This window comes from Narcine bancroftii, chromosome 2 (genome assembly GCF_036971445.1).
Source record: "Narcine bancroftii isolate sNarBan1 chromosome 2, sNarBan1.hap1, whole genome shotgun sequence".
Classification (NCBI taxonomy): domain Eukaryota; kingdom Metazoa; phylum Chordata; class Chondrichthyes; order Torpediniformes; family Narcinidae; genus Narcine; species Narcine bancroftii.
The window spans coordinates 292,124,802-292,138,525 of record NC_091470.1 but is presented as its reverse complement, the minus strand read 5'-3'; the positions used below and the strand labels follow the sequence as shown (position 1 = coordinate 292,138,525).

Sequence of the window (13,724 nt, the reverse complement as noted above, 5' to 3'; positions counted from 1 at the left end):
CATCACATCCCTGCTCTTATATTCTATTCCTCCTAAAATGAATGCCAGCATTGCATTTGCGTCCTTCACCACCAACACCACATCCAAATTTACCTTCAGGCTATCCTGCACGAAAACTCCCAGGTCCCTTTGCATCTGGGTATTTTCCTCCCCATTAAGAAAATAATCTGCCTGTTTATTTTTTCTGCCCAAGTTCACGACCATACACTTTCCAACAATGTATTTTATTTGCCACTTCTCTGCCCATTCTCCTAATCTGTCTGTCTCTCTCTCTTTATATACTTGAAGAAGCTTTTTGTATCCTCTTTGATATTATTTGCTAGCTCACTTTCATACTGTAGAGCGCGTCAAAAGAACCAAAGACTTGTTGATCCAAACCAAGGCTTTTATTAACTAAAAGACTGGAGCATATCACATGTAGGTCGACCAGTCCAGAATGACCTGGTCTGGCTAGGAGCAATCCTTTAAGACCTGCCAGTAGATGTGGTTATGCTCTCAGCCAATCACAGTCATCCTACACTACAATCTGTACATATACATATTGGTGATAGAATCTGTACTATCACACATACTTCATCTTTTCTTTCCTAATGAGTTTTTTAGTTACCTTCTGCAAGTTTTGAAAGACTTTTCAATCCTTCATCTTCCCACAAATGTTAGCTTCCTTGTATATCCTTCCCTTTTCAACCACACATGATATTTTTCTATTTAATTATTTCCTCTTTTTGGTATGTATTTATCCTTCACCTTCCTTATTTCTTGCAGAAACTCTATCATTGCTGCTCTGCTGTCTTTGTTACTAGTGCCCTCTTCTAATCTACTTTGGCCAGTTCCTGTCACATCACTGTAATTTCCTTTACTTCACTAAATTATTGACACATCTGACTTTAGTTTCTCCTTGTTAAATCTCAAATTGAACTCAATCATATTGTGATCACTGCCCCTTAATGGTTCCTCTATGCTTTCTAATCACTCTTGGTGCATTACACCACACCAGTGCATTGGATTCCCCCTCCCCCACCCCACCCATCGTGAGCTCATCAACAAGTAGCTCTAAAAAAAACTATCTTGCAGGCATTCTACAAATGCTCTCTCTTGCAATCCAGTCCCAAATGTAAAGTCAAAGCTGGACCTCTCTTTGCTCCTTCTTTCCAGCAGAAATGTAAGTAAACCAAATATTTCAATGTGGACATCCATCAACTGTTGACTGGGACCATTAAAGATGCCTTGTCAATTCCATCAACTGAACCCATGTGTATCTTTGCCTTTTGAGGAGCTGGAGTCCCCTTTCTCCCTGCCGAATAGGTATAGGACTGTATCTTGTCGAAAAATTTACAAGCAGTTCTGTGCTTGTAAATCTGCATGCTTGTAGTTACCTGCGTTTAGCTAACTCTTCTGGCGATTTGCAAGAACTTCAAGAATATTCTCTACAATCTGGTTCAGCCACAATGTAATGCTCCCTTAAGAGTTGCAGGCTGGTTTTGATTCCTATCATCCAGCTTGACTTTGTGCCGGCCAATCATGAAACTGGACCTCATGAATTTTGTGCCAAGGCAATTAACAACATGGTGAGCAGTGGATGGTCAATGAAGTCCTTGTAACAATCTTTAAAGTTGGCAATTATGTCAAATGAATGCTTTCAGAGGCCAAATACTGAAACAGGAACTTAGCTATATTTATATAATTGCCTTAGTAGCAGTCATTTTTATTCATAGTCTATTTATGTTTAACTGTTGAATATTTTTTTATTTATTTAATATAGCATTCATAGAGGCTAAGCCAGCAAGGCAGTGGTTGGTGATAGTATGTGGTGTATGTAGAGAAAATTAAGTAATTTTATTTCCATAAAAGAGCTTAAAAATTAGATGTCTGAAACTAGTAGTGTATTTGATAAACTACTGTAGGGCAAAAGATTCTTTTTAAACGAGACACTGCAGGAATGTATAGCTGCACATTTTTACTCCCTGCTGTTTGACCTGTATTTGACAGCTCATTACATGGGGATGCTTGGCAGAGATACATGCTCTACATGACTACTGTGCAGACTGACTCAGCTAAAATGGCCGTATGTTGAATGTCATCCAGGTCTTCCTGCAGATGGGCATAAACTGCTTTAATACCTGAATAACAGATCCAAGCATTTTTCAGTCATCAACAAATGTGCCCAATGGTGATATTATGTTAAAATAAAAGTCATTGAAGAACCAGCTAAAGAGCCTGGGACATTAGTCTCAGGATCTTTTGAAATGATGTATAATGGCTAAGCTGAATGGTCTTTAATAATTCTATTTGTATGACACCAGATGATAGAGGTGTTCCTCGATTTCCATTGACTGGTTTTGTCAAGAACTGTTTTGATGTCCAGATCATTCATTTCCACTTCACTCCTAGAATTCAGCTTGTGCCAATGCTGTATCAAAGTCCTGAGTAGAATGACAAACTTTCCATCACCCAGCCAGTGAATAGGAATTGGTCCTATCAGAAAGGAACTTTTCTTTCATGTTTTGCCACAAGGGACTAGCTCTCCATAGGAGCAAAGAGATGGACAAAAATATTAGCTCTGATATTTTAGTACACGATCATGGTGTTTTAGTACTGTATATGACCTAAAAGAAGATTCTCATGCCGTCATCCTAAGATACATTATCTCATCCCAAGATAATGGCAAATAATGAAGTGCCATTACTTGGATGATCAATAATTGGAGTGATTAGGATTGACTGACCAAGCATTTAAACAAAGGTATCCATGCTGTGTGTTACAACACTCAATTTCCCACAGCAACATGTTGCTTCATATCTCCTGTCTTCACTCCAATGCTGAAGGTGGGAGATTTGTGATCAAAATTGAATTTGAAACAAATTTCTTTTAAAAATATTTTTATTGAGGTTAACAAAAACCCTTTACACAAGGTATATTAATGATAACATAAATCAAATCATATCAGATATATGTCACATATCAATTGAAAATTAAAAGCAGAACCATAATTATTAACTTATTTCTTTCAGGACATCAAATTCTGTAATTATAATAATTAAATCAATATTGAATACAAAAATTATACAAAAAATACACATAAAATTCCCTACATAAGATGTTCTTAATTTGATCAATGAGTCTTCACAATGCACAACATTGTTTGTTGCAATTTAAGGTGGTGCACAGAATACATGTCTAAAGTTAAATGATCTCGTTTTTATCCTGATATGGATCCATTATGCAATGAGTATAAAATTTGTGAAGCTTCAACGATATGTTTAGGGAGTGTTCAAATTTAGAACAATTTTGGAAAGAGATTTTTCAAACTTTATCAGCGATTCTTAAGACTAAATTAGAACCATATCCTTTGATTGTTTTACTTGATTTTTCTCTAGAAGAGAATATAACTCTGTCTTCAATCCAGAAGAGAATCTTAGCTTTTGCTTCATTGATAGCCAGATGAGCAATTTTGATGAAGTGGAAAGACATTGTTTCACCCACTCGTATCAATAGTTACGTGATATCATGCCTTATTTGAATTTGGAAAAAAAATAGATATAATATTAAAGTGCAAAATCTGAGTTTGTTAATATGTTAACCCATTCATGGATTATTATTATAATCTGAGGATATAAGTAGTGTGGATGCTCTGGAGATTACCTGCCTGGTGTCTGAGGGCCGTTATTCAATTCATATTTACAATATATACAGATAACTTTGTTTAGAGGGAGGGGGTAGATTAATAGGAAGAACATATTTTTTCCTTTTTGTTCCTTTTCAATATTAAGACTAATAAGAAGATGGGGGTTTAACTACAAATGTTGATCCTCAACATTCACTGGAATGACTTCATCACCAACATTGAAGTACTCGAGCTGGCAGAGTCCGCAAGCATCGAATCCATGCTGCTGAAGACCCAACTGCGCTGGGTGGGTCACGTCTCCAGAATGGAGGACCATCGCCTTCCCAAGATCGTGTTCTATGGCGAGCTCTCCACTGGCCACCAAGACAGAGGTGCACCAAAGAAGAGGTACAAAGTCTGCTTAAAGAAATCTCTTGGTGCCTGCCACATTGACCACCGCCAGTGGGCTGATATCACCTCCAACCGTGCATCTTGGCGCCTCACAGTTCGGCGGGCAGCAACCTCCTTTGAAGAAGACCGCAGAGCCCACCTCACTGACAAAAGACAAAGGAGGAAAAACCCAACACCCAACCCCAACCAACCAATTTTCCCTTGCAACCGTTGCAACCGTGCCTGCCTGTCCCACATCAGACTTGTCAGTCACCAACAAGCCTGCAGCAGACGTGGACATACCCTTCCATAAATCTTCGTCCGCGAAGCCAAGCCAAAGAAGAAGACAGATCATATCACAGAACATGATGAAATCAGAGAAGTATAAATATGTTATGAAATAAATTTAAAGGTGTAATCACTCTCCTTCACTTCTTGTGCTTCCATGTTTGACTCCCTAATATGATTCATGAAAAATGAGGACATTGTTGATTAATTCCTGATTTTCATTTTCATGTTAGAATCACACAGTTTCGTGCCAAGATACCGCACACAAAAGGGACCATTTGACTCAGCTGGCTAATAGACCTGCTACATCCAGTGACCTGATCTAGTTGAGTTCTCTTGTACTGTTGTTGTGGAGTTTGCATGTTATCCACCTGACACGTAGATTTCCTTTGGGTGCTCTAGTTCCTCTCACATCTCAAAGACATGCAAGGCAAATTGCCTTTAATATAAATTAATGTAGAATCTCAGTGATTTAATGGGAATGTTGGGAAAATAAAAATGGAATTAATGTGGGATTATGCAAATAGGTGCCTGATGGTTGATGCAAATTTACTGGATTGAAGGTCCTATTTCTGTGCTGTATGTCAATGACTCTACTGTACATATTATTTTCAATTTGGTACAGCATTAATAATGATGAATGTGAATTCAAATAATGATGTGTCCATCCATTACTTTTTTTTGCCCTTTTCTACTGTCTGGTTTGTTTTCTATTTTAAAAAAAAACTTGTTAAATGAGAGGTGTGTACATACACAATATCCATTTTGTAATCAGGAGAGAGGGTGGCATCTAAGAAGGAGGATTTTATCTTGTTTGTTCTTAATAAATTTTTTCATCCTGAAAAAAAAATGCAAAGTCAAGATAATTGAGTTTGGAAATTAAAGATTCAACAGACCCTTTCAATTATACGTCTGGTTAGAACATGAGTTCATTTGCTACATAAAGGAAACTGACCTGCTGAGCTTCTCCAGCATTTTTGTGTTTTTACTAGTTCATTTATACTGCTGTCCTTTCACATTTGTTGCCTTCCTCAGCAGTCTTCCAGAGAGGAACAGTAAAGAATTCTGATTAACAAGAGTAATAGATTGATCAGTATACCAGTCTTGATGAAGGGTTCTGACCCAAAATGTTGGCACTTCTTCCCCATCCACCACTGATTATGCTCGATCTGCAGATGACAAAAGCTTGATCAGAAAGATAGATTTTAAGGAGTGCCTTAAAGGAAGAAAGAGATAGAGAAGCTGAGAAACTAGAATATCAGGGTTGCTGTTGTTAGGCTGACGGAGTTAGGTGAGATTGCAGGCACATGTGTATAGAGAGGGAAGGTGAAACAAAGCAAACATTTTTACAATACATTAAGGGCCTTTAAAACTACAGAAAATGTTCTGGTTGCATCTTAAGAGTCTAGATGACGCTCCTGAAACACAGCAAAATATTTTTTGATTTAGTCTTCCTACTTTAGTAAACCTATCAAAGTTATACGCAAGATAAATTAAAAAAAGTAAATCTATGCATAAAGTGGAACACATTTAATTAGGTATGCTTTTACAATTATAATCAGGCATCCAATCCATACTGGTCAACACGTGGCGGTTCCACAGTTGGATCAGGGGGTCGTTTCCGCTGTCCTTCCTGTCGACATGAAGTGATTCTGGACAGACATGGAGTTTATGGCTTACAAAGAAACCTACTTGTTGAAAACATTATTGACTTATACAAGCAAGAGTCATTCAGGTAACTCTCCCATCTTCATGCCAGTAAATCAGCATTAAGATCTGACACTTGAAGTTGGAATTAAGATTAATGCACTTTGAAAAAGAGGTAACAATTTTCTTCACCCCTCTTCCCTTTCTTGCTCATTCTAGCCCTCTCCCTTTTCTTTTTCCCCCTCTCATCCTTCCTTTTGCCTTCTTAATCTTGAATCTGAATTTTGGTCAACCAACTTGACATAATTTGACATAATATGTTGTTGATGATGCTCCTATGAAATGCTTGGGGATATTTCACTCTGAATTAACACAGAAACATTGGATGTGAAGTAACATAAAGGAACATACAAGTGCACATTTTGACATAATCACATCATTTGTTTTGCTCATTCGAAGCTCATCAGATTTTAGCTGGAGAAGTAAGGCCTGTGTTAGCACTAGCTAGAGGGAAACCAACCTTGCTTCCTATGTGAATCAGCTTGCAACTGGAAGTCATGTTAAGTAATTCCATTTATGTTTACTTCCAACCCTCATCTCAGTTTCTGTAGGTCTTCCTCAGAAGGGATGAAGTTTTCAAGGTCAGTACAAGTGCATGTTTGAGGAATAGCTATTTATCTGCTGATGTGCATACAGAGAATTAGAAAATATAACCACTTTTACTGCCAATTTTCACCCTTCTTTCATCTTTACATTGTCTATCTCTGTCTCTTCCCTTTTTGTATGGTTCTAACTCACCTTAGGGGATAGGCTAGCTGACAAATATCTATTACAAGTTCACAGACACCCACAGCTACCTCATCTGTACCTCTCTCCACCATTGTCACCTTCAAGGATTGCATCAGAATTGCATCCCATTTTCCATTCCTCATTCTCCACTGTATTTGCTCCAAGAATAAACCATTCTGCACAGATGCCTCTGAAATGTCTTCCTTCCTCTTGAGCTGTGGCTTCTCTTCCACTATAACAGACAGAGCCCTTGACTATATCCTGTCTGGTTTTTTTTAATACTTTAATTTTTTCACTTTTTTCCATAAATATATTCATACAGTCTTTAAACTTTTATACATTTCAAATATATATTAAATATTTACAAACAAAAGAAAACAGAAAAACTCCCCCCCCCCCCCACATAACTTTTTGTACCATCAGAGTTCTCATTTCTTTCATAATTCTTTTTTCTGGAATATCACATCTTTACATACCTTTTTTTTAAACTTTATTTATTCGTTCAAAAAACAAATAATATATGACATATACAGCAATTAAACATGAACATAAACATTTTAAAAAAATCTTTACATACCTTGAAGGGTCAGGTTTACAATTGGACCCTACATAATATAAGTATGGTTGCCATATCTTAATGAAAATGTCATATTTATTTTTTGTTATGTGATTTTCTCCATGGGTATACAACTATGCATCTCCCTGGCCCATTGAACAATAAATAGAGGAGAGTCGGACTTCCAAGTGATTGCTATACATTTCTTGGACACAGCCAGGGCTACCTTAACAAAACAGATTTGAAATTTAGTTAATTTGTTGCTCACTCCCATAAGGTTGCCCAGAAGGAACAGCCCTGGATCATATGTTAAGGTCATCCCTGTTATTCTTGTTAGTATGTCAGCCAGAATGGTCTTGCCTTCACACACAACCATATAGAATGTATGGTTTCAATGCCACATCTAAAGCACATATATATTTCAGATTTTAATTTATGTAATATTTGTGGTGTGAAATATAATCGATTATAAAAAAAAAAAAAAAAATATATATATATTGAACCAATCCATATCTCACATTAATCGTTGATGTCATACTGTCCAAACACCAGTCAGAACAGCATTCCTGTGGTATTGTAACATCTGGATCCGACTCCCACCTCTCTCAACCTTTGTAGGCCTGGCTTAACATTTTTGCCTTGAAGAGCAGAATACATCCTAGTTATAAATGTAGGCGTGCTTCCCAATTGAAGCATCCCCTCCACTTCATTACTTAAGGGCAGGGCCATTGTGGGACCCCCCATCTCTCTCACAAGAAGGACCTCAACTGAAGAAAGCAGTGGTAGGTTCTACTTGACAGATTATATTTCTGTTTTAATTGTTCAAAGGAAATAAGTAGCAAATCTTTATAGCAATCTTCAATATATTTAATTCCTTTCTCTTGCCAAATATTTAAAATTCTATTGCCCAAGTTCATGGGCAATAGTTTATTTTGGCACAATGGTACTTTTGGTGATATCCCCACTTTTTTCTCTCTTAGTATGTAGTTCTATTTGAATCCATGACAGAGAATTCCCTTCTTCAAAAAAGGATGAGAGGAATTCACCTGGACTGCTAAATAATATTTTATAAAATCTGGTCATCTTAATCCTCCCATCCTATATTCCCATGTCAGTTTTTCCATAGCAATCCTGGGCACTTTTTTATTCCAAAGAAATTGTCTTAAATGACCATAAAGAATCTTTTAAAAGTTTTTAGGCAAAGAAATTGGCAATGATTGAAAGAGGTATTACAGACTCGGCATCACTTTCATTTTCACACAATTAACTCCCAGTTAAAATAATAGGCAGATTGCTCCATATTTGTAAGTCCTCCTCTATTTTTCCAAGCAGGGGGAGATAGTTAAGTTAGTATAAATTTTGAAGATTATTATCCACTATTATTCCTAAATATTTAATTCCTTCCATTTTCCATTTACACCAACTTTCTTTTTGTTATCTTTCATAGACAAAATGTGTTAATGGTGTAATTTTGCTTTTTTTCCAAGTTAATTTTATATTCTGAAATTCTCCCATATTTTTTCAGTGTGGTCTACAGTTTGGTCAAAGACTCAGCCAGGTCTATTAAATATAGCAGCATATCATCTGCAAATAAATTGATTTTATGCTCTTCCTGGCCAACTCTGAATCCCTTTATATCCAGATCTCTCCTTATAATTTCTGCTAATGGTTTGACTGCCAAGACAAAGAGGCCTGGAGACAGTGGGCACCCCTGTCTACTGGATCTATTCAAAGAAAACATTGACGACATTTGCCTATTAGTTATAATTTTGGCTTATGGTTTATGATATAGAGTTTTTATCCAAACAATAAATGTTTGGCCCATTCCAAACTTTTGCAGCACTTTGAATAGGAATGGCCACTCTAATCGATCAAATGCCTTTTCTGCATCTTACGATACAATTATATTTGGATTTTCTTTAGACTTAGCCAAATGAATTATATTAAATTGTCTTTTTTTTTAAACAAAGCCCATCTGGTCTGAATTTATCAGTTTAGGTGGATATTCCCTTAGTCTATTGGCTAGTGCTTTTGCCAAAATTTTGTAATCTGCATTTAACGTGGAGGTAGGTCTGTATGAAGATTTTTTTTGCGGGGTTCTGTTCTTTTTTTGCTAGTACCATAATGATAGCTGTTCAGAAGGATTCTGAAAGACTCTTCATTTCTACCGCCCAATCCAATACCTCCATTATGAGAGGTATCAAAAAATCTTTAAACTGTCTATAAAACTTGGGTGGAAAACCATCCTCTCCTGGTGACTTATTTGCCTGGGCTGTTTTCGAGGCTTTTTTGATATCTAGTAAAGGAGGTATCTAATTCCATCCGATCTCTGTCTTCCAATTTTGGCAGTTCAATTACATAGAAATTCATCTATTTCAGTAGAGTCCCCTCTCAAGTCTGATTCATATAACTTTGTATAGTATTTTTTTTAAGTATCATTGATTCCTTTCTGATTATATGTTAATTTGTCTGGCTCTTTTTGCATTGCATTGCATTTATCATCCTTGATGTTTGCTTTCCCTTTAATTGCCATGACAAAACTTCATGTGCTCTATCTCCTAATTCATAGAACTTCTGTTTTGACTTTAAAATAGTTTTTTTTTTCTATTCTATATGTTTGTAAGGTATTATATTACATTTTTTTTGTTTACCAAAGTTTTGTATTTTTCTTTCAGAACCATTCTCTGGTATTCTTTTTCTAATTCTGTTATTTCTTTCTCCAGGCTTTGACCTCTGCCATAAATTCCATTTTTTTCTTATATGAAATTATCTGTCCCCTCAAGTAAGCTTTTAATGTATCCCATATTAGGAAACTATCATTAATAGAGGGTTTGTTTGTTTCACAAAACAATTCTATTTGTTCCTTGATAAAAATTACATACATCTGTCCTTCTCAACAGTGTAGGATTAAGACAGCATCTGTATACATTCTCTTGCTTCTCAGGCATTGCTATCATTAAAATCAGGGGCTTTGAGTAGAATGAGTAATCTCTTGTCGTGGGGTGTAACTGGCACCATACATCTATCAGGTTTAAATCTTTCATAAAAGATAAAGAACTTTTGCAGTTTTTGCCTTTGATTATGATGCTACTCTTTATTGTCATTATGCTGTTATACCAGCCAATTAAATTGATTAGCATCGACCGGAACATAAAATAGAATACAATACAATAAACACATACAATAAAAAAACACATGCAATAACACTGCAGTACTCTAAAATAAATAGTTAAAAATATTACTGATTCTAAAGTGTAAGTGCAGCACCGCTCAACATCATGAATTGATATTTAACATTATCACTGCTTCATGAAAAAAGCTCTTTTTAAGTCTGGTAGTTTTCGAGCAAAGGCTCCTATAACATCTTCCCTATGGTAGGAGAGTAAATAGTTCATGGTTAGGGTGTGTTGCATCTTTAATGATATTCCTTGTCCTGTCCAAACATTATCCCCTATAAATAGATTCAGTGGTAGGCAATTGCATTCCAACAATCTGTTGGGCAGTTTTCACTACCCACTGCAGTGCCTTCCTATCTGGTGCAGAACAATTCTATACCACGCCGAAATAATGTATGTCGGAGCACTCTCAACAGTACATCTATTGAAATCCAACAGTATTCTGGGGCTGAGGTGTAACTTCCTCATACATCTCAAAAAATAAAGACATTGTCGTGCCTTTTTGATCAACATTGATGAATTCAAAGACCAAGTGAGATCATCAGAGATATGGACCCCCAGGAATTTGAACCTCTGTAACCACTCCACCATTGCTCCATTGATGTAAATCGGGATGTGTGTGTGTGTGGCTTCCCGCTCATCTAAAATCTGCAATGATCTCTTTTGTTTTCTGAATATTGAATAACAAATTGTTCTCAGCACACCACAAGGCTAGGAGCTGAACCTCAGCTCTATAGGCCATTTCATCATCCCTTGTGATCAAGACTACCACCGTAGTGTCATCTGGGAATTTTATAATTAAGTTTGAGTTGTACATAGGAATGGAGTTGGAGGTAAAGATGGACTACAAAAGGGGCCTCAGCATGTGTGGCATTCCGGTGTACAAGGTGATTCTGGAGGAGAAAATATTGGCCAACCTATCAGCTTTGATGATACAACATAAATAGTAATCTTGCATGAGAGTTTGGTCTGTCCGGGTGAGTCATAGTAGAGCGTAGAACTTTTGAAATGGCATCCCCTGTCGACCTATTTGAACAGTAGGCGAATTGATGTTAACCCACAGTGGCAGGTAAATAAGATTTTGGATGAGATAAAAACAACCTCTGAAAACATTTTTCTATGATGAGAGTAAGTGCAACAGGACAGTAGTCATTCAGACTCATGGCGGTAGAGCACTTTGGCAGAGGCACAACTATCAAGGATGAGATCCAAGCAAAAATTAAAATCTCTTCCCATCAGTACATTTTGTCTACCCTCTACTATTTTTAAGAAGACATTTTCTATAATGGATTCATCATTAACATTTGGAGCATAAATATTCATGAGTGTCCAGGATTCTACATACTGTATATCCAATAATGTGCCATTACAAACCTTTTTGGTGGGTCAATGGATGTGTCTTCAGCCAACACTGGTATATTAAAGTTGCTACTCTCCTTACTTTGGTGTTAAAAAAGGAAGACATGACTTGTCCCTCCTGGTATCTTTTTAACTTATTGAGTTCTGTTTCTTGCAGGAAAACTATATATGCCTTTAATTTTTTTTAAGTGTTCCAAAACTCTTTTCCTCTTGATTGCACAGCTTATCCCATTAATATTGTACTGATAAATTTTAACCTTCTCTTCATATTTATATTTGTACATATTCAGTATTATCATTAGACCCTTTTGATTACTTATAAAGTGATTTTCCCCTTTTAACAAATGCATGTATTGCCCCTCCTCTGATGGTGACATAATCAAGAAACCCGGGAAGCCCACAAAAACAACCCCACGGTACTATCTGAGAAAGAACCCCTACCCTTAGATTTGGCACCATTTTGAAAAATTCTCCCTCTCTGGCACCATTAACCCCCTTAAATCAGTCTCCATCGTACTATTATTTTGCTAAATATTTACTCTTTGTTGAGCTCTCCATATACCTTTAAATATTATTTTAAATAATGGATAATATATAGTTCAAAAATATAGCTATTTTACTTTTTATCTGATTTTTACAGTTCAATTTCTCTTTGTTCTTGTTCTTTCTTCATTCTGGGAACTGTTTTTGGGTTCCTTTTACAGTTCTATAAAATCTTCAGGGTCCTTCTGTTACATCGATCCTGAGCGTCATTGGGTACAACATTGTATATTTTATAATCTGTGTTCTTAATTGTCTTTTAATATCAAATTCTTTTCTTTGCTTTCCTAAATTAGCACTTAAGTCCTGAAAGAATAGTACCTTTCCTCCTTCCTTCTCGACTGGGCCACCATTTTCCCTAGCATACTCCACTGCTTCTCTCAATGTTGCCTCCTGATCCCGGTAAATCAATAATCTCACCAAGACTGGTCTTGGTCTTTGGTCATCTGCTCTCCTGGGGCTGAGGGTCCAAATGAGCTCTCTCTACTAGTATCTTTTCCTTGAATTTTTCCACTCCCAGCACTTGTGGGATCCACTATTCAAAGAAATTCACCGGATCTTTCCCCTTGGTCCCCTCGCTCAGCCCGACAATTCAGATATTATTTCTTCTGCTGAAATTTTCCATGTGGTCGATTTTATCTGCTTTCCACTTCTTTGCATTTTCCTCCAGAGTTTTTAATTGTTCTTGAGTCATTATCAGGTTATTTTCAACCTGGCCCTCCCAAGTAGTCAGGTCTTCAATCACTGTCCTCATTATTCTTAATTTTCCTGCCACCTCTCTTCATTTTCCACCTTGGAGAATTGTTCACTCAGAACTTCCATAGATTTTATCTTTTTTTTGGGGAAATCTTGTGTCAATCCCCCATTTCTTTTGGTTTATGCCGACATCATTCCTGCACCTTCTTCACCTCTCCCTTGCAGACTTTCTTTCAATGATCTCAGTGAATTTTGAGTTTCATCAGTTTTATTTTTATGGGTCTTGTTCTTCTTAAACCATCAATCCTTTGATTTTAACACCAAAATTATTTTGATTACTTTAAATCAGTCTTTTAATCAATCTTCACAGAGATCTCTTCCCATCTACTCCTGACTAGGACCTTAGCATGGCCACCCTATATCTTGCCTGTTTCCTGCACCACTGCTCTCAACCCAGTCCTCTGTGATGGAGAAAAACCAAAGTTCCCTGGTCTTCACTTTCTACCATATCAACCTCCATATTCAACAGATCATTCTTCACCATTTCCACCACCACATAAAATCTCCTCCCATCTGTAGGAGTGACCCTGAGTTTCTGATTGTTTAATTCACCATTCTAGTTCAACTCTGTCATATATGTCTCTCGCTTCCTTCAATATTATAATGAGACTGCAAGTTA

General features: G+C 36.7%; 1 protein-coding gene across 6 annotated transcripts in view; it reads left to right on the top strand.

Moving 5' to 3' along the window:
• LOC138755413 (tripartite motif-containing protein 54-like) overlaps positions 1–13,724 on the top strand; it is a 66,287-nt gene that overhangs the window by 11,340 nt on the left and 41,223 nt on the right. For all 6 annotated transcript variants that reach the window (XM_069921361.1, XM_069921364.1, XM_069921360.1 and 3 more), the window contains exon 2: positions 5,845–6,017. In XM_069921361.1, the coding sequence (XP_069777462.1) occupies positions 5,845–6,017 (173 nt within the window). The remainder of the gene's footprint in view (positions 1–5,844; positions 6,018–13,724) is intronic.